At 47.3% G+C, this 21,025-nt stretch overlaps 1 protein-coding gene across 1 annotated transcript in view; it reads left to right on the top strand.

The window, feature by feature from the left end:
* Positions 1-20,633, top strand: part of odad2 (outer dynein arm docking complex subunit 2) — a gene marked incomplete at both ends in the record, with an annotated part of 91,927 nt that extends 71,294 nt beyond the window's left edge. Inside the window, 6 exon segments of the mRNA XM_080489972.1 lie at positions 506-659; positions 3,079-3,489; positions 19,569-19,602; positions 19,732-19,913; positions 19,916-19,929; positions 20,493-20,633. Coding sequence (XP_080346098.1) covers positions 506-659; positions 3,079-3,489; positions 19,569-19,602; positions 19,732-19,913; positions 19,916-19,929; positions 20,493-20,633 — 936 coding nt within the window.
* Between the last annotated feature and the right edge of the window lie 392 nt (positions 20,634-21,025).

Below are 21,025 nucleotides of genomic sequence, written 5' to 3'. Positions count from 1 at the left end.
ATCTAATGGTCTCCCTTCCCAGTGAAAGGAAGAGCGCCGGCTCAAGTGTCTCTTTTATTGCGTCTTGAAGACAGTGTTGGAAAAAATGTATTATTGGAGGGAGGCCGTGCGAGGCCAGAATAATCATTGGGGGGGGGGGACATCTCGGTCGGAACATTGGTTAATGAAACGTTGCGCTCGCTGGCCGTCCAGGCGCTCGCCGGGTGTTAAATGTTTCTGCGTGGCGTTGAGACGGAGAAGATGCACGCTGAGGTGTCTCTGCAGAGCGTCTGGGATGTTTCCTGCGCTCGCCTTCAGAGAGCCGCTCTGCAACCCGACTCTCTCTCTCTCTCTCTCTCTCTCTCTCTCTCTCGCTCTCTCGCTCTGTCTTTCACCACTTGGTTTTCCTGAATGAGACGGATGGCAGCCCGGCGGTCGAGCAGACGCAGCGCAGGACCAAAACAATGACATATGTTTCTCCTCGCCACGCGTTCCTTCTGTCCCTCACCCTTCGCTCCTTCCTCAGGTATCCAATTGGTTCGCCAACGCCAGGCGGCGGCTGAAGAACACGGTGAGGCAGCCGGACCTGAGCTGGGCGCTCCGGATCAAGCTCTACAACAAATACGTGCAGGGCAACGCCGAGAGGCTGAGCGTCAGCAGCGATGACAGCTGCTCAGAAGGTACGCCGATCAGCAAAGTCCTCCAGAGAACCGAACGGTAGCGGGACGACAGTGTCTTGGCTCAACCTGACTATTGTTTCAAAACCAGCTAAAACAAAGTAAATGATCACAAGAACCCAAAGACACCAACAAGATCAATGAAAAATAAGAGCAAAGACGGGTTGAAAAGAGAGTGATTTTCAAGGCTCAAACCAGAAATGCCTGGTTTTCCTATATATGTATTTAGTATACAGGGATTATTTAGCAGTTGCTTTCACCTGCTTCCACAGAAAATCATCAGATGCTGTTTGGATGAAGGCACCAGCTCATGTTGAGATTTACTCATTAAAAAAAGCTGCTCTTTTGAGAGCTCGTCTGCAGTTTTCTGCGCAACTTTTGAGAATTCCAGTTTCAGTTCTTGATTCAAAACTCAGCAGCTCAGGGTGTGACGGCCGACGGCTGGGGGGTCGACAGGTCACGTGTCCCGCGGTGAACTCGATGCACTCTGCACGCGGCGGGAAAGTTTCCTGACATCATGCATCTCGTGTCCCCAAAACTTAAATGCAGCATTAAGACATGAAGCAGGGCCCGAGGCCAGACCGTCTCCCAGCTCGCTGACGCTGAGCAGGCCGGCGAGGCCGGCGGGCGGCGGCACGCTGTCATTAACACGGCCTCCGTCTAACCCAGCCTGCAATTGGAAACAAGCGGCTGTCCGTCAGCCGGAGAGGATCCTGCAGCGGGGGGGTCTCTCTTTCCCTCAAACATGCTGGGCAGCATTTTTGAGAAACGGTGTAAGAACGAAGCGAGGGGACGACAGGGCTGTGGCGTCGGTGATCTCTAATTAAACCTTTAAGGGAGCGCAGAGCGAGCGTGCGGCCGGCTGAGGAATGCCCGCATGGTGTTTGCATTGTGTCCGCCACAGCTCGCTATATCTCACCCGGCTCTTCCCTCCCGTCACATTATGGTCGTCCACAGCTTGCTCTCGCTTCTGACCTCCACGCCTAGAGGCCCTCCATTACGTTCCTCCTGCCGGAGCTTTTGTTCCACGGCCTATTTATGGGGGCCGATCTGACCCCGGTGGCCCCCCGTGTACATTCCTCTCACTGTCCTGAAATGGTCCGGCTTGTTTTGGAGAAGCCGCCTGCTCCCATTGAGGATTTACTGTTGAGGCCTTGACCTGCATGTGTTTCTGATATGTGGGAGCGATCGCTTCAATTCAGCCCAGGAAGAATCAAACGTCCAACCTGCCACAATTACACGATTGCAATCCTGGCAGGGGCGGGATCTGACTGAACTTTTCACTGATTTCCCTCCTCCAGAGGATATATCTGGTTTTTCAGTACAGTGTTTCATCTTCCTCCCCCCTCCCTTTCCCTCCAGGTAGAAGCTTGTGCTTTAAGCGCCCTGGAAATGATTCCTTTCTGCAGCGGGACGCAGGAGCGGTGGGCTTCTCCCCGCTCTGGTTTGGTAATGCTTCCTAACGTCTGGGCCAGGTTCTCGGTCTTGATCCGAGTTCCAGTTTCAAATCTCCTCTGCCCCGGTATTTACATTCAAGATTCCCTTGGAATAACCAGGAACGAACAGAGGAGAGAAAATCACTCAACATTTTCCCATAACGTTTCTCATATAATGTGACCGAAAATGTGAAATTATAGGTCAGCTTGTCATGAGGCTGGTGTCAAATTACAAACAGCAGGGCTTGGATTCAATAGCCTGAAGTAGCTTAGAATAGCTCAGAGCATTTTCAAAAGTTGCCTTTTCAATCATTCCCACCACTCGTCTAAATGGGGCCTTAGATGCTGTGTATTCAAAATAAGTCTTCCTATATAGTTTGCTGCTGCTGTAACTGTTCCCCTTGAAGAGTTGCATTACAGTTACATTTCATCCTTATTACTCTTAAAAGTAATTTTTATAAAATAATTCATTGTTTCACCTTCTGCTTGTTCATCATGATTTCATATATAAAAAGGAAAGAACAATGGACAAGGCGTCCCCCAGATGCTGGCTGTTCCTCCCCTTGACCCTGACTGTTCCTCCCCCAGACTCTGACTGTTCTTACCCCAGACCCTAACTGTTCTTACCAGAGACCCTGACTGTTCCTCCCACATACCCTGGCTGTTCTTCCCCCAAACCCTAACTGTTCTTACCCCAGACCCTGACTGTTCTTCCCCCAGACCCTAACTGTTCTTCCCCCAGACCCTAACTGTTCTTACCAGAGACCCTGACTGTTCCTCCTACAGACCCTAACTGTTCTTCCCCCAGACCCTAATTGTTCCTTCCAGAGACCCCACTGGTCCTTCCCCTGACCCTGACTGTTCCTCCCTGACACTTTGGCTGTTCCTCCTCAGACCCTAACTGTTAATTTCCCCCTTCCCTGCTGTTCAGACTCTGCATGCTCAGGTTCTTGATCTGAAGTGATGTTTTTGGTGTCTTGGTGCAGATGGGGACAATCCTCAGAGGACACAGAGCGGCCCTGAGGAGCTCAACAAGCCCTCCATGTACCAGAGTGTGATCAAGAAGGAGGGCTCCTCCATGGTGGGCATGGCCATGGGGATGGGGATGGGCATGGGCATGGGCATGGGGATGGGCATGGGCATGGGAATGGGGATGGGGATGAGCGCGGGCCTGCGCTCGGCCGCCGAGCCCGACGACTACGTGTCTCCCCCGAAGTACAAGAGCAGCCTGCTGCACCGCTACCTGAACGACTCGCTGCGCCACGTCATGGTGGCCAACGCCGTCATGGACGCCCGCAAGAGGAACCACTCGGGCTCCTTCAGCTCCAACGAGTACGACGACGAGCTGCTGTCGCCGTCCTCCTCCGAGGCCGAGGCCAACTTCGTCTACCGAGCCGGTAAGGAGCCACACGACCCGCACCCTTTTCCTCCGAGCTATCTCTGCTCACTTTAATTAGGCTTCATGTGGTCAAAGCACAGGGGCTGTACTGTCACCTGTGTGTGTGTGTGTGTGTGTGTGTGTGTGTGTGTGTGTGTGTGTGTGTGTGTGTGTGTGTGTGTGTGTGTGTGTGTGTGTGTGTGTGTGTGTGTGTGTGTGTGTGTGTGTGTGTGTGTGTGTGTGTGTGTGTGTGTGTGTGTGTGTGTGTGTGTGTGTGTGTGTGTGAGCAGGCTTTAACAGTCCAGACACAACAAGGCCATGTAGAGCTCGCTCGCTCTCAGACTACTGCTTGGCATGCTTTGATCCAGAGTCCCGGTCCTGCTGTGAGAGCAGCAGACCATGCACGAGTGTGTGACACGGCACAAACACAACGCAAACCGCTCGATCTGAAAAGAGAAAACCTGATCTGCGAGGAAATATCGAATATACCACAAAAGAAAGTGAGTTGATGTCAGCAGGGTTTTACGAGGTTTGCAGCAGAATTAACACGCCGTTCAAAAGAATGTGAAAGCTTAGTTCAGCACTTTCACGTCAGTTTGCGTCGCTTTTGTTTTACCAGGATAATTCTTCAATGGGTAGTTTGATGGAATCGCCTTCTCGTCATGTATTTGTGTGACAGAAATCAGCACCATGAAAAAGGTTTCGAGGAAACCAAACGAATGAACGTACAATTCCCCGTTCGAGCAGCGGTGTCAATCATGTGGCCCGCGTGCCTCAAACTGGACAAAAATAAGTTTGTTAATATTGTTTGATAAAACTCACTGCAGTTCCAGATTCTATCCACTAGGGGTCGCAGTGTTTCACTAAGAGCTGGGGACGTGATGTAACATTGGAAACCAAGAACTGAGCCAGCCATTACAGCCGAAGCCTGACGGGGAACATTTGTGAAAAACAAACATTTTCAGGACGTTCTGCTTTTCCGCGAAAACTGAGGAGGAAGTTTAGAGTTGCTAATATTTCTACGTTATCTTACTTCTTATTAGTTCAACCAAACTGGACCTCATGTCCTCAGAAGTTCCCTCACATCACTTCATGTTGGAAAAAGTTTCATATTCTAACCTACAAATATATAACTGATCTTTTTGTGTTTCACTACTGGGCAGCAATGGACTCACTATTCGTAGTTTTTAATTTAAAAAGTGTGGATGAGTGCACCTGTGAGGCTTCTCTGGACTTATTGGAATCCGGCGTGACGTTCAGACTTCACAGCGGGCCGCTTTCATTGCAGATCATTTCAAAGTGAAATCGGCTCATTTGATGGGGGAAAAGTTTCCCCGTTTGAGGAAAAACACATTGAAAAGTTAAGATCCGAACTGTTTTCCTGAGCTTCTCTTCTGCCGAGGCTCGAAGGTGTGGGCGGAGGAAGAGCGTTTTTCTTTTCTTTCTTCCTCGTCTTCGTGTCTCTCGGGGACGAATGTGTTTCGTATTATCTTGGCGCGAAGGAGTGTGTGTGTGTGTGTGTGTGTGTGTGTGTGTGTGTGTGTGTGTGTGTGTGTGTGTGTGTGTGTGTGTGTGTGTGTGTGTGTGTGTGTGTGTGTGTGTGTGTGTGTGTCGGGCTTGTGTGAAACGCCTGAGCGAGCGCGACCGTCCTCCGGATGGAGAAGCCGGAGGCCCCGTGACCCCGAGCGAAGCTCTTTTCACAGCGAGGCACCTGCCGGCGCTCACAGGTGGAGGAGGAAGCGGCGAGACGGATGGACCAAGAGAGACCTATAACTCCCCCTCTGCCACATTTTAATAAGAGAACTCCCCCCAAAACAGGATTAATTCACCTGGCCGGCCTTCTGTTTTTAATAGAGACTAACTATTTTATCTCCACGGTTAATATGAGCTCTTGGCGTCGACGTCTCCCTCTTGGATTTCTGCGGCTCTGGCGCCGTTTCAGACGTGTTACTCTGTTACATACGAGCGAGGCTCTGGAAAGTTCTCCGAGGCGGCGTTGACTCATGGGATCCAACACCTGCCCCCCCCCCCCCCCCCCCCCCATCCCACCCCCACCCCACCCCCCCCGCCATCCCAGCAACCAAACAAAGGGGAGAAAATGAAATTTTAATTCCGCGTCTTGATCTCGCCGCCGCAGACGGAGCAAATGAAAGAGTGGAGAAGAGAAATCATTTTAAGCCCGAGTTTGCATCATTTCCTTTTCTGTTTTTTTTTTCTTTTCTTTCTTTCTTACTTTCTTTCTTTCGTTCTATCCTGCGGCCTGCACATTCCAGATATTTCTGTACCGAAAGCGTTCCTCTTTTTACAAATAGTTTTACAACGTTTTCGTAACGTTTCCCCCGAGCAGCACGTTTCACATAAATCAGTTTTCCCAAAAAAAAAGAAGAACAAATAAGACTTGTAAATAAGCTCGTCGATTGTTCCTCCCTTTTCACGAAACACAAATCGGTGTCTCTCGGCAACATTCTTGCATCCAAATTCCTGCTCGTCATTGGTCGGGGCAGAAGTGGCGTGCCCGGTGAGGGCAGTCCGATTGGCCGTAGGTCATCCGGCTGGCGGGTCGCCGGGGGGGGAGGGGCGGCGGCCGGAGCCCCTGTGACTACAGAGGGCAGTCAGACGTGGCAGGAGATGGAGAGGGTAGATTTTTACCCCAGTGGAAAACTAAACTTCTGCCGGCTTGAAAGGACTCGTGCACGGAGGCCCGGACAAGCACAAGCACACACACGTCCAGTACAAACACCCCTCTCACACACACACACACACACACACACACACACACACACACACACACACACACACACACACACACACACACACACACACACACACACACACACACACACACACACACACACACACACCAAAGCCTGCGGGGAATTTCATTGAACAGAAGGAGCAGTGGAATTCCATCCCACATGCCAGGGGTTTCATGCCAAATTACCCTTTAATGGGATATTAAATGGCAGGAATCTGGCCGAATGTTTTCCTTCTTGCTCGGTACCAGATTTCGAGCCCCGTCCGATATCGTACAGATCACTGCACGCACAACCACTCCGGGCGTTTCTGCGGACGGCGGCGCGGCGATCTCGGTCAGACGTGCCGCACGAGATTGACTGGCGGTGCGTTTTCTCAGGTTCTCTCCTTTGTGGACTCCGGTTACCGCCGAGCGCCGATCCGTCTCTTGATGTGGAGAAACATCAAGAGCTGGAGGAAAGTCAGCGACCGGCCGCAAGTTTCCAATAGCTACACTTTTATGTGCCTGTTTTTATGATATGAATTAAGAAAATTGCTTTTTTTTTTTTGTTATACACAAGACTCTGGACTTGATTTTTATGGTCTAAATCAAGTGTATTCAGGTCCACCTTTGCTGTTTTTTTTACCAGGAGTGTGGCGCAAAGCCGCGCCAAAGACCCTTTTATTCAACCACAGCTCCGTTTAGGGTGTAAGATCATTACATCAATCATAGTGACGTCTCTCGTTCTCCAGAAGAGACAGGTCTCGGTGTATTGTTATGGCGAGGATGGAGTTACCAGATAAACGTCTAATGGTGCAACAAGTAAAGACGTGATGGAGATCAGTGTTGAGGAAGAAACATTCTGGGTTCACATCGAGATCCTGTTGTTATGATGCTGCAGGCGTTTAGTCAACTAAGAAATAATCAGACAGTTTATGAAAACTCCCCAGAAGGGAATTGTGAGTGAGCTCAAGAAGCTAAAAAATCATTAATAGTTACAATAGATAATAGTTAAGAAGAATAACTTCGAGTAAGTTTTAGTTTTTCTCTTCTTTTGTATTACTTCTTTATGTTTTTTTTCTGTTTTTTTTTTTTTGTTTATATCCCTGGTGTCCTGGGTCACCATGGATTTTTAAGGGGCAGGCTACTGAAATAGTAAAAAAAACAACAACATGTGTATGAGAACTTTTAAGCAGTATAAACTGAATCCACAAAATTCTGTGTTACATTGTAACTGTAACCAAAGTAAACCATTCATTCATAAAGAAAATGGGATTTGAACTAGCAAACCTCCGATCACACGGTTGCTTCTCTAACTTCTAGACCGGGGGTTCTCAACCTTTTTCTTAAGGGGCTCAAATGGTTACCATGGTAACCCTCGGCCGTTCCGCCAGCCGTTGAAGAACTTGATCACTTTAGCTATTTCTTTCTTAAATATATAAAACGGCAAGTATTTCTCTTCCATTTCATTAGAAATGTATGTTAAGTATTCCGACTTCTTGTTCTGTTGAGTCGTTTCGCAGCAGGTTTGGTTTTGCTTAATTACAATAACTCGTGTGTCGCCGACACCAAGGAAGAGTTACGTTCTTTAATAAAAGGACACAGCAAATCCTTTTCCTGTTTCCTTTAACAACGCAGCGAAAGACTGACTGTCTTCTAGTTTGGACGGTAGACTTTAGTTCAAATTTGCCAAAGTGGCGTAGCGATCAAGTTTTATCGGGTAATTCGATGTCAAACAAAGAAAGTGACCGAGAGTGTTATAGGGATCGTTCAAGTGCTTTCTAGAAGTTTCTTTGAGTTTGATGACAGCGTCTGACGTCCCAACAATTGAATCCACTTTGATTCCCAGACAGTTCTTGAATACTTTAGCGGCGCAGGAAGAAAAGTGATGTGGAAAAAAAAAACCCTCAGTGTGTTTGGATTTAAGTAGAAATGATGTGACGGTCGCCGCTGATAAAAAAGAGATTTCCATCACGACTGTTTTCATTTTCCTTCACTTGATTTCCTTCATAATCGACGTCCCTCTTTGCTTCGTCTCCGTAGAGAAAACTCCACAGTGAGGATTTATTCGGTCGCGTCGCTGATTGTCGGCGGGTCTCGTGTCTGATTTAAGAGCGCCGAGACTCTGGGATGATGAACGGCCGACAGCCGCAGAACAATGGGAGGGATAACGCTCGACAGAGCCTCTTGGCGTGACGGTCAAACACTCGCGGATAGTGAGGGATCGTCGACGGAGCAAACCAGAGACGTGGAGAACCTGGCGACAGTTTGCTCTTTCCACAGATTCATAGGAAAAGAAAAAGGACAGGGAGTGGAAGGGACGGCCGTGTCGTTCCAGAGGCGCCGCGCGTTGCCAAGACTCGCTGGTTTCAGGTTAGAAATATCAGTGTCGGGAGGCCGAGAGGAGGAGGAGGAGGAGGAGGAGGGAGAATATCAGACTCAATCCAGTGGTCTGCTGGGGGAGGAAAGAGAGTGTGGTGGCACTCAGGAACAAAAGCTGGAAGAAGTGTGTGTGTGTGTGTGTGTGTGTGTGTGTGTGTGTGTGTGTGTGTGTGTGTGTGTGTGTGTGTGTGTGTGTGTGTGTGTGTGTGTGTGTGTGTGTGTGTGTGTGTGTGTGTGTGCGCGTGTGTGTGTGTGTGTGTGCGAGATAGGAAGGCGAGGAGAATCCAGTGAAGCGAGTCCAGCTGCTCAGGCCTGACCGTTACAGGAACAGGCCTGGGACTCTGGGAGTGGGTGAGGTTTGATAATTACACTGAGGTGAAGGTAAAGTTCATCCAAATTACAGAACATAGTCATAGCTTCTTTTTTTTTTTTTTTTTTTTCTTGTTCTTTTTTAATTTCTCCGCGGTGGTGTCTGGACCTGCAGATAGTTAACAATGACAATATGTGCCTGGGGAAGCTCCGAGTGCAGCGGAGATGATTGTGTGACTCCGCAGAGTCTTCAAACATCTCGGAGAAAAATGTGAAGCAGAAAGTCGAGAGTCAGTGGAGGGTTCTATCATTTGTTAGGCCAGTATTAACCCCTAATCATCCAATGATGGAAATGCTGGGCTGGTTTCATGTTGTTGAATTTGTAGGGTTTGTAAAAATGAAATGCAGCCTGGATTTCGTGCTTATTTAATGAGATAAAAAGGTCATTAAGTGTCAGTTTGGTGTATTTTATGCACGGTTTCTGTCATTTTGACGCAAGGACACATTTGTGGACCTAGAAGGACAATAATCCATGAGTGTGTGTGAGATTATGGCTGTGGATGGAAACAATATGAGTGCATGCACATGTTTCAGACTCCTTTATTGTGGTAATTTAAAAAAATGGGCACCTTTAATTAATGTGATGTTTTTAGTGGGGTTTTTTATGTTTACATTTTTTTATTACAGATTAGTAATACAGTAAATCTTTCTTCATGCTTTTCATGATAATTGGAATAATCACAATATTTCAATGCTTAAATGTAGCCAGTCTTATAGTCCATTTTATAAAAAATTATATATTTTCTTTTTAGCTTTTTCATGTAATTTATAGTAAGAAGTATGAAAATATAGAGAAATCTAAGAACACTGTGATCTCTGATGTCCTCCAAGATGTTGAGAACCACAGAATCTCGATAATGTTTGGTTTGAAATTCATAAATGGAATAAGTACATACAGATTGTATGAAATTAGTATGTTCAGCTGTGATAAACACTGATATTTCAATGTATTTCAAAAACGTTTAACGCCACAATGCGTCATCAACGTCATACGTGTGCAACCGGTGTTTACAGTTACCGCTCTAAAAACGGTACCAATATGTAGTTATACTTCGACGGACGCGATTCCCAGTCAGTATTTTATTGTATTTTATTGGTGTTGTACTCTGACGCCACATTTAGGAGGAGCCCCACTTCTCTGCCGCTCCAAACAAACGCCCCTCGCAGGATCATCGGTTAAGCAACAGGAAGTAATTTGTGCCGCCCGTCATTGTTCAGTTTTTTTTTTCCTCCAGGATTCTGATTGGCTGGAACGGCTCTATGCTTCTCGTTACGCTGCACTAAAGGCTTGGCATGAGGCTCGACGTCGCTCCTTCGTGTGGTTTCTATGCTGGCCTGTGTGAAAGATTTTTTGAACGATCTGGTGTGAACGACGTTATTTTTGATCCATTTTTGTAAACACCCTTGACTTAGTGAAGATCCTTTTAGTCCCCGACGCCTCCCAACTGGAAGGATGCTTAAAAAAACCTAAAATCTCCCTGAGAAGACTCCCACCATCAGTATCAGATAACGCCACGGTCACACGGCCTCACTCAAAGTGTCCTGCAGGGCGTGTCCGCCGCCACGGTGGGAACGGCTGCGAGTTGGCAGAGGTGAGCTGTAATCCCGGCATTAGGCTGTGGTGCAGCTTCATGCCACTGGAAAAGGTGGATGAAAAGACGGAGGGACGCGATGGCGAACCTCGATCGATGGTTAGATGGGACGCTGGCTTCCGACCGCCGGGCGGACGGAGACAGTGTGAACAGACAAACATGGGCAGAGACGCCCTAACATAGAAACTGCTGGGAATAATAAGGCCCTTCGCGACCTGATCGCTTTTAAATCTCCAGCACGCCATGGCTTTTCTGGAAACACACACAATCAGGTCATCAGATCCAGAAAGCACAGCTGCCGCACGGCCCCGCTTCTTATAAAACACAAATTGTTTCCATTTAAAAAAAAAAAAAAACTGAGCCGTGTCAAGAACAATGGGGCTGCCGTCGTGTTCCCACGGGACGGAGGAGAGCGAGGAGAGGTTTAATGAGAGAGCGAGAGGTGTGACCCCACACACACACACACACACACACACACACACACACACACACACACACACACACACATACACACACACAGTGTTACACAGCAGTTCGACTACCACCGTGAGGAATTGCGACATAATGATGTAGTGCGTTCAGCGAAAACATATCATTTGGCCTGCAGCTCCCAAAAACAGGCTATTTCTGTGCACATGTAAACACTTAAAAATCTCAATAATGCTCACTTGTGGGTTCGGGCTTTTTTTTTCTCTTTTCTTTTCTTTTTTTTTTTTTTTCTTCTTCTTCTCCTCTTTCTAACGTGCGTTCTTTTTTAGGTCCGTCCATCAAAGACGTCAGGGTCGGCCCCGCGCACCTTCTCCCGTAGCTGTCGCGTCTGTTCAGCCATGATGAAAAGTAATCGTTACGTTAATGCGAGTTTAATTAACACTGATTACTTTTTAATATTAAAGCAACACTGCAGACCCATAACAGGTTGCAGATTACAGGTAAAGTCTCTGCAGCTGGTTGTAGTTCAGCGGCGCAAATTATCACAAATTTACCTTTATCAGGAGATCCGTGTGCACAATATAGAAAATACTGAACTTTCATTAGGGGCAAGAGAAATGTTACTTGGAAGACATAACCTATAAAGTTTTGTGGATGGCAGTGAGCTGTGGCCTCGAGGTGAACCTGGGAGCAGAAGTTTGCCAGTTTTATTCCCACAGGTCACCACTGTGGGTCCCTGAGCTTGACCCTTGGCACCCTGCCAGCTCCTCGGAGTGCCTTAATGTCACAGGCAGAATAAAGGTGTTTCCCCAAGGGTATTATTAATAAAGTACGATTAGTTATTGCAGTACAGTGCAAAGATTTAGCTGATAAATTCACACTCCCCACCTCACAGCCCACCCAAGTGTCGCCACAAGTTAAAGCTGAGTGGTTACATACTGGATTTCTTAATCTTTGTCACATCGTGGGGTATTATAATGAAACTATTTCTGTTTTTAGGTCCAACAGCAGAACTTCTGTCCCACTAATTCGAGGCGATTGAGGATGAAATGTTGTTATATCCGTAGTTTTTGAACTGTTTCGTAGTTCTTCTCAGAGATTAATGGCAAAAACCAGTTCTCTGTGTACACGACAACGTCTCAAGTGAAAAACGCATCGTTTTGGCATTTTACTCTCAGAAATGTTTGTCGTTTACACAACGACGTTTTGAGAGCGATGTCCATTTCCATGGAAATGGAAGGAAATGGTGTAGTTTTCGTGTTGGGCCACTAGTGGGTGCTGTTGTTTGTCTTTGTATTGTGGACATTGGACCAAGTTGGATTGTTATTACGGCGTCTGTCAAAATAAAACTACCAAGTCCCGGGAGAATACAGACTGGGAGTCGTGACACTCTGGAGATGAACTATTAACAGTCGTGCTGTGCATGCACAGTGGCGTCTCTCACAGAGATGGCGCTCGAATGCTTTTCAGAAGTGGCACCCCGGGAGCCCTTTTCAAAAAGTTGCGTCTTCATCGCCTCCGAGCAACGTTGTGTAAAAACATTGTCGCGAAAAACTCGGCCTGAGAAGCGGCGTCCCTCCAACCCCCAGGTGGCGCTGCATGTGTGAGAGGTGACAGCTGTGCTTTTCTTTAAAGATGAAGCAGCTTTCCTGACACACACACACACACACACACACACACACACACACACACACACACACACACACACACACACACACACACACACACACACACACTCCCACTTACAAGTAATCAGCAGGAGGCGACACAACAAACCACAACAACTCCGAGTGTCCTTTTATCGTTACCTCTGTGATCCTCACGTTTGTTGATCCTCCCGATGTTGTTTTCTGTTTACCCCCCCCCCCTCCACACACACACACACACACACACACACGCACTCGCCGCAGCAATCTCGTTCCCCCGTTGTCGAGACGCCCTACTCATTTGGTCTGATTTACGGGGGCCCCCTGATTACGTTGTGTTTACTGGCACTCGTAAACACGATGACAACCTGGCAGCGTTTAAACATCTCCAGCACTGTTATTATTCCTCCATCTCGCGAGGAGACACAAGGCAATCCTCGTCGCTGGGTCCCGGTGACCCGACCGCACCAGTGTGTCATCTGCTGGGCAGAAAAAATACATATATATATATATATATATAATAAAAGTACTGGAGGAAACAAACGGCGGATTGGAAAGTCGTTCTCGGGCAGAGGCTCGCTATCTGTCTGGCTGCGTCACTGCATGTACGTTTCATTTCAATACTGCGAGAACTAATTATTCTGTGTTTTTTCAAAGTGATGAAAGTGTTGTCAGGGCAAACACGGAAAGCAATAAATTCATTCAGTGGATGATGGCTTTGGCCGACGCAGTGGAACCGACAGTTTTGCTCGCCGGGAGCTGCGGAGCCGACGCAGGACCAGCAGAGGAGTGGCGGTGCTGGCGGGGCACCGCTTGACTTCATTCACAGACTCTTCTTGACATTATAAAAAGCACAGATCATCAGAGAGACATATGAAAGAGAGAGGAGTCACACCTCCGGTCTGGAGCTCAGATCAACGGTGACGTTGGACCGTCGTTTGCGGTACGTCGCCCTGAAGGGTTTCCCTTCTGGCCGAAACCAAAAAAGCCTTGGCGAGGAGTAAATCCATCATCACGGTCACGTCTGCACGTTGGAGGAATACGAATGCGACTTGAATTCGTCCACTTTTCTCCTCATTAGAAACATCGCCAGAGTGTCAAGTAACGAGGTTCTCGGCGTGTTTCCGTAATTCCTCTGCGGATAAAGTCCAGCTTTCAGACCGCCGCGGATGTTTGAGCTGCTGTGACCTCGACGTGAGGTGACGTGGGTGTCAAATTACAAGAGCTTGATGCTGAATGAAACCAGCAAAGACGACATTAAGACAGAAGATGAGCCGAGGAGTTGGTTCATGAATAGTTCCACTTTAAAGCCTTCTGACTGGAGCGTCTGTTGAGGTTAAAATAGGTTTGAGGAGTCATCGATCGCCCGTCGCGCTCCACGTCGTGACTCACCGGCGGCGACGGTAACTCCTGACTCATCTTCAAACCCCGGAGCGCCGGCCTCAACGCTTCAAAGGGCCGCCCGCCGCTCTGATGGCGTGCCGGTGGGCTCTCGGCTTGACCTGCGCTGCGGCTGCACAGGTCAGCGAGATTTGTCGAGCCTCCAAACGCCTCATCAGGTGTTTTTTGTTTTTTTTCTCAGAGGAAATCAGCTGAGCTCATTTCCTGACTTTCACCGATTGTTTGGATTCGTCTGAGTTCGTCTAAGTTCACCGACGTTTCTCGGAAAAAGCTCATCGCTACGGTCGAAGAGAACTTCGTCTGCATGGAGTTTATTAGTTAAAAAAAAAAAAAAAAAGGTCAAACTTTTGAGTTGGCAGTTTTTCTGAGTGACTTATTATGAGTCAGTAGCCAGAAACCCAACGGTTGTTCTAGTAAAAGCTTCATAAGTCATCAGTGTGCATGTTTTCTTCCCGGCAAGGCAAATGTTAAAGTGCAAAAAAAAAAATTATTGTTTATAGTTTCCTGCTACATGAGCAGAAATAATTGTGGTTAATCGAACTTCACTTTTGTGATCGTAAAAGTATTTGCTTTGTTATGTTTTTTCATATGACTGCAGTACTTCAGAAGATTAGAAGCAAAAGAAAATGATTCCATTGTGAACAGAAATATGACTTCAGTCTCTATTATCCCACAAATAACCGATTCTGCAGAATGACCTTGTGTGGATGTCTCATTACGCAGATGACAGACGTGTGTATGTAACTAATTATCGCCAAATTATTTGCAATTTACTTGATTATGAAAATTTCCAACCATAAGAAATGACATCACTGCGGGACAGGAAGACGTAATTATACTAACACGTTGCACCAAAATGGCATGTTTATTGGTGTTTCATCAGCACCTTGTGTTTTCATGTGCAGTCGTGTCGGTGTTGGCGTTGGAAAGACGGATGCAACGATCATTCGTGCCGTTTGCATCGCAGTATTTGGTGTGTGTATAATTGCTCCTTGTTGTTTGCATACACGTAAACCTCATCAGTTAGATCCCGCCGGTTTCTCTTTGGAGGAGTATTTTCATTTGTTGAGCAGAAGTTTCTTTTTTTTAACATATTACGCATGCTTCCACATTTCCACTGTTTATTCGTTATATAACAAACCTGATCCTCCAGTCACTTTCAGTGGTGTCTGACAAATCTACTATTTTCAAAAGGTACAAGTGCACAAAAATAGTCAAAGTTAACAGTGAAAATCATTTTAATTGGTTTGATATTCGACCGAAAAACACGGCAGTGATTCATTAAGAAAAAAGGAACCACTTCTGTGAATCATGTAACAGAAGTAGCCTAGGTCCGCACCCTGTTGTTCTAGCACTCACTGTGCAGTACTTTGGAGTACTCAGTACCATTAAAATAAGTGCGTTGAGAGTCCAGCCATGCTAATTAGTAGACATTTGAACTTGGAGGAGATTCTCGGGTGCGCCGTTCCAGAATTGGTGCAACGCCAGGCTCGTGAACTCACGTCGATAGCGCCGGTTTTTCCCCAAAATCTCAAAACCGGCCAATAAAAACAGCGTCCATTCTCGTATCTGTCGTGTCTTTTTGACCTCGTTGTTTTCTTGGAGATTATTGTAAACCTACCGAGGACTTATTTTTGGCAACATGCAATTTTGGGCGACTAAGAATTGACACTTATTTTAAGTCGCTTTGGATCAGACCGCCAGCTGAAAGCCTCAAATCTCATAAAAGGCCTGCATGTGTGTGCGTTTGTGTGTTTATTTGTCTGCCTAATTCGGCCCAGCCCATGGTTTGTGTAACAGGGCCTGCCTTGTTTATTGTTGTGTGTTGCTAACAACAGCAGCAGATGGTAATGATGATAGTGGACCGCGCTCCCCCGCAGTCGTCTTAACAGGTGAAACCTCCTTCCCTCTCGAGTCTGTCTCGTCTTCACCAGGTTGTCTCGCTTCTCTCTCTCTCCTCGCTCTCCCTCCATCACCCCGCCGTGACGTTAAGTGAGCTTGTGTTTTTGGACTTCCAGCGCGGTGCCAGAAACCATCAGGCTTCTTAGCTTTCCCCTCTGGCGGCCCGTGAAAACCCCCGCCGTCAGCGCAGCCCAAAGGCAACAGCAAAGTTGACTGAGTGTTCAGTAGCAGAGTAGTAAAGTTTAAAAAAACCCGGAGAACGAAAACAAGGAAAGAGAATGAGGAAAATGATTTATTGGAGATTTATTGAGTCTTTGGCGCGGTTCTTTGTTTTAAAAAATCTGACTTTTGGATGTTTTAGGCAACAGGCTTTAGAAATAAGATTTTTTGTCGTTGGTTTTTTTCCTTGCAGTCGATTCCGGGTTTCCTAAACGGAGGTGGGCAGTGGAGCGGGGTTTAACCTCCGCATCTTCCCCGCTTGCTCGCGTTGTCAGAAAAGAGACCCGTTGCTTTGTTAGCGTGGCATCTGGACGGCGGCTGAGTCGCACGCTGGAAACACTTAAAGATGGAAAGACTCACACGCGGCAACCCGCAGTGACTTCACGCCACACAAATACACGCTCTCCTCCGCGTGTCGCTGCTCTTTGATGTCGCTGCTCTCCGCCCACCTGATCCCGACGCGGTAAACACTTGGCGAATATATATCTCGGGGAGGGGGAACGTCACCCAAAACCATTGTAACTAACTTGTAATCACAGTGTGTGATTATGGAGAGTGTAGTTTTAATCAGGACCGATCGGCTCTGGAGCGCTGGCCAGAATCAAGAGCAGCAGGGATGTCTTCAAGTATCAACTCGATATTCCCAATTAAGTTTGAAAAATGACTGAAAAAATACAGGAGACGTAAAAAGTGGAGACGAATATAGGTTCTTCCAATAAAACCCTTTGTTGACGTTGAGCAGAGTCGTCCTTCACGAAAACAGACGGGAAACGTAGGATTTGTTTTGGCCCGGCTGCATGAGGCCAGTCGGTCTTGGAAAACCTGGAGCGGCGGGTACTACTGTAAGCCACTGCAGCGAGAGGAAGGAGTAAAGGAAGAAGTTGAAGAAGAAGCACTCGCTGATCAAGCAAGATAAAGGGGGGGGGTACTGCAGGGAGTTCCAGCCAGACGAAAATGTGAAGGATTTATCCGGAACGTCTTTGTGCACCGAAAGTGAAAATCTCCTCGTTGCGGTTTGTACTCCTGGGTTATCGCGTCCTCATCTCGCTCGCACACGTGCGCACGCATTCCTTCTCTTGTGTCTTAGAACGATCCGCTCAGGAAAATTGTACAGAGTGAAGTCAATCTCTCTCTGTGGAATACACCTATTACCGAACGAAGAAGTACAGGAAATTTCATAATCAGGCCCACATTAGCCCAGGGCCTTTGTGGAAGAAAAAAAAAAAAAAAAAGGTACTGTCAGCATGGGTCACGCCACGTTGGAGCAGTTTTAGAAAACAAGAGCGAGGCGTTGGGAATAATTAGGCAGCTCCTCTGGATCCAGAAATCTGGAACGTCTATGGAGGACTCTGGCGAGGTTAGGGGCGACGAAGCAGAACGACAAAATCCCGTCTGTGTGGAGTTCAGGACTTTGGCTCTTTCTCTGCGGTTGTCTGACGACCACGCTGAACCCCCCCCCCCCCCCCCCCGATCCGTCCTCACATGACCTTCTCCTCGTACCAAGAAAATGGCAAATGAGAAAAGATCTTCATTAGCGGGAGATTAAGGAGCATCAGTGGCACAAGGAAGAGCCTCTCTAAGACGTCAACTAAAGAGTAGATGTTTGCTTTATTGGGAAAAGTGGTTACAGTAGATCGAATGTCTTTGTGTCGGGACATTTGGAAACAGTAGAGCGACGTGAGAGGAACCGATCAGTGTCAAACGGACTAAATGGACATTTACAGGGTTCTACTGCTGATTGATGTCGGTTCTTCCAATAAAACCTCCTCCTGACGTAGAGCAGAGTCGCTCTTCAACCAGTTCAGTAACTACAAGTTTGGTAAAACGCATTATTTTGTTAATTCCACATAATCATGTTGAGAAAAATCGTTGCCGTCACCTGCTTATGTTGCAGTTTGAGCAACTCCAGTGATGAGCATTCACGGAGAGCGTGCAGACTCCGTATCATCGCATTTTTGAGGTTTCGTGATGTTGCCGGTCGTATCTCAGCGTTTTCAAGTGAAAGCACCAAACTTTTGTTGCGTTGACATCGTTTTCAAAACGTTGCCATGTGAACGCGAAACTTTTGTGAAACGAAAATGCAAATAAACGATGCTTGAAACTTCGTTTAAACCTCGTCAAAGTCATTCAATCTGGTCAACTAGAAGACGTTTTGGATTTCATCTAAGCGGCTTCATCAGCAACAACATTTCAAAGGATTCAAATGAGTGCGAGTCAACACACACAGATGTGATTTTTTTATTTTTTTATTTTTTTGCTTTATTTTACCAGAAAAAACCTCGTTGAGATTAAAAATCTCTTTTTCAAGAGTGTCCTGGACAAATTTTGTCCATCATTCAAAAACATCTGCAGACAGATGAGTCTGTCTCCAAGTCGCTGAGCAACTTTTTAAAAAAATCCAGTGAAACCAGGTTTTTAAGTTTCAGGGTTTTTTGTACTTCATTCATGGAGCCGCGAACCTGAAGGCCTTTTTCCTTCAGATTTTTGGACCAGACAGTAAAAGAGCGAAGATTTTAAGAATCCCTGCTCGTGGGTCTGAAGGTAGGATGGGAGCAGACATAGAATACAATTACAAAACAAAAACACGTTGAAAAAATGTTCCCTGATTACGTTAAAGTCCGTGTGAAAGGAGGTTTTGGGGGGTAAGTTAAAGCCGTTGCAGGTGTCTGCCGAAGAACGTGCAGCAGTCAAAGACGTTTCCCCTCCCCTGGACATTCTTCAGCCTCTCGGTCACCCATCCCCGCTGCAGTCCGACCTTCTGAAGAGCTGACGGAGCTTCAGCCGCGTGTTTAATTTACTTAAAGCGGCTCGGGAGCGTCCAGATGCTGCGCTTCTCTCTTAGCGCCTCACGCGGCGCCGGGCCCGCGTCATCAGCTCCGCCGACGGGCTGAAAACCGGCCCGAGACGCGAGGCTGAAATAAACGGAGTAGAAGTTTGCCTTCGTTGTTTAACGGCTGTGCTAATGTCTCACATATGAGCGAGAGGAGAGCGAAGAGGGGAAGAAAAGAAAAGAAAAGCAAGCAGGCGTCCATCTTTCTGCCTTCTTCTTCTTCTTTTTTTTTTTTTTTTTTGTTCCCCCTCGAATCTTTTACGCTCCGTCACTTTCGATCTGATTTCCTCGGACAACTCAATTACTCTGGCTGGGCCCCATTTGTTTTCCAACTAAATATTAGGGAATGGAGCTTATGAGTCATCAGGAACATCTTTCAACCTGATCCTGTTCGTCACCTTGTTGCTCGACGGCTTCATGCGAAATGTCTGAACAAGAGTGTGTGTGTGTGCGTGTGTGTGTGTGTGTGTGTGTGTGTGTGTGTGTGTGTGTGTGTGTGTGTGTGTGTGTCTGCGTGTGTGTGTCCAATAAATCCTCATTGACCCCGGAGAACTAAGAATTAACCGTCTTTTCTTTCTCTGCTGGTGTTTTCAGAACCCGCGGACCATGCCTCAAGTAAATGTGACAAGTGAGTTGCGTTTCTTCTCTTCATCAAATCCCTCAAATCACAAGCGAGTCGACCTCTTAACTCTTGTTTTTCTTTTCTCCCCCCCTCCCCCCCGTGCGTCTTGTTTTTTGCGTCGTTCCTCCCCGGCAGTGGCGTCGGCGCCGCGCAGAAGGAGAAGGCGAAGGGCAAAGACGAGACATACTGGAAGGAGATCAACGCCGCCATGGCCTTGACCAACTTGGCGCAAGGGAAGGACGGCGGCGCGTCCGGGACCACCAGCTGCATCATCCAGAAGTCGTCTCATATAGCAGAGATCAAGACTGTCAAAGTACCGGTGCTGCTGCAGAAGTATTAGACCCCCCCCACCCATGTCGTCCCCCCCCACTCCCTCCCCGCCTCCCTCCCCGCTATGCAAACCAGCAAACATTCCTGGACTTCGGATGAACTGAGAAAAACTGTCGTTCAAAGGAGGTTCTGAAGTGAGAAGACGTCGCTGTTGGTGTCTTACAAAAGTTCAAAGAGGCCTTGACCCATCCAGCAGTATTTCCTAAACCGAGACACTTTTGTAATGTTAACTTATTTTTTACAAGTCTTTTTTTTTTTCTTTTGTTACTCCTCTTTTTCTTTTTTCTTTTTTTTTTACACTATGAAATGTTCGTATTTTGCCAAAGTGCCTTTGAGCAACTCGCCGGCTGTGCAGCACAGATACTGAGGTTCCTCTGGAGAGCACAGAGTCACCATTCAGGATTTGTGAATGAAAAAAACAAAACAATAAATCTCCCCCTCGACAGCGTGTGCCTTAAAAAGGACTTTGAATGAGCTCACTGGCCGAGGCGCCGGTGAGCTCCAGTAGCGTACTTTTTTTTTTTTTCTTCCCGTGTTTTGACTGGACTCTTTCGTTTTGACTGGAGAACCGGCGCTGCTTTGTCTCAGCCGGACTCTCGTACGCCGGCGGGTCCGCCGATAACGCCGGCGGATCCCCGTCGACGTCTCGGCCTCGCCGGCGAGCGAAGGATTCCTGCCTTATCTTCTCCTCGGCGGCTGAAACGTGAACGGACGCTCAGCTGGGCCCGAGAACGAGGAGACGACGACAGACGTACGCAGCAGCGGGGGGAAGGAATGCCGTGACCTAAAAGGGATGTTTTCTTGGCGTTATCAGTGTTTCACTTACCTTTTTGTTTTGTTTTGTTTTGTTTTGTTTTCCCGAACAAGATAGTCTGGAGCGTGCACACGAAGCACCAGCTCTCCCAGCCTTTTGATCCTCGGCCCTCTCAGCTGCTTGGCATTACATTCAAATGACTGTTTACAAGGAGCTGCAGGAGGAGAGGCTCAAAAGTCTGACTTTCACCCCTTTTCTTTTCTTTCTTTCTTCTTCTCTTGACTTCAAAACTACATGTCAGTATTATCTCTTTGTCGGCCAAACAAAGTGTTCAAAGTGTTTATA

The sequence above is a fragment of the Lipophrys pholis genome (assembly GCF_963383615.2).
Source record: "Lipophrys pholis genome assembly, chromosome: 20".
NCBI lineage: Eukaryota > Metazoa > Chordata > Actinopteri > Blenniiformes > Blenniidae > Lipophrys > Lipophrys pholis.
The sequence above is the reverse complement of the archived record's forward strand: the minus strand, read 5'-3'. Positions and strand labels throughout refer to the sequence as shown.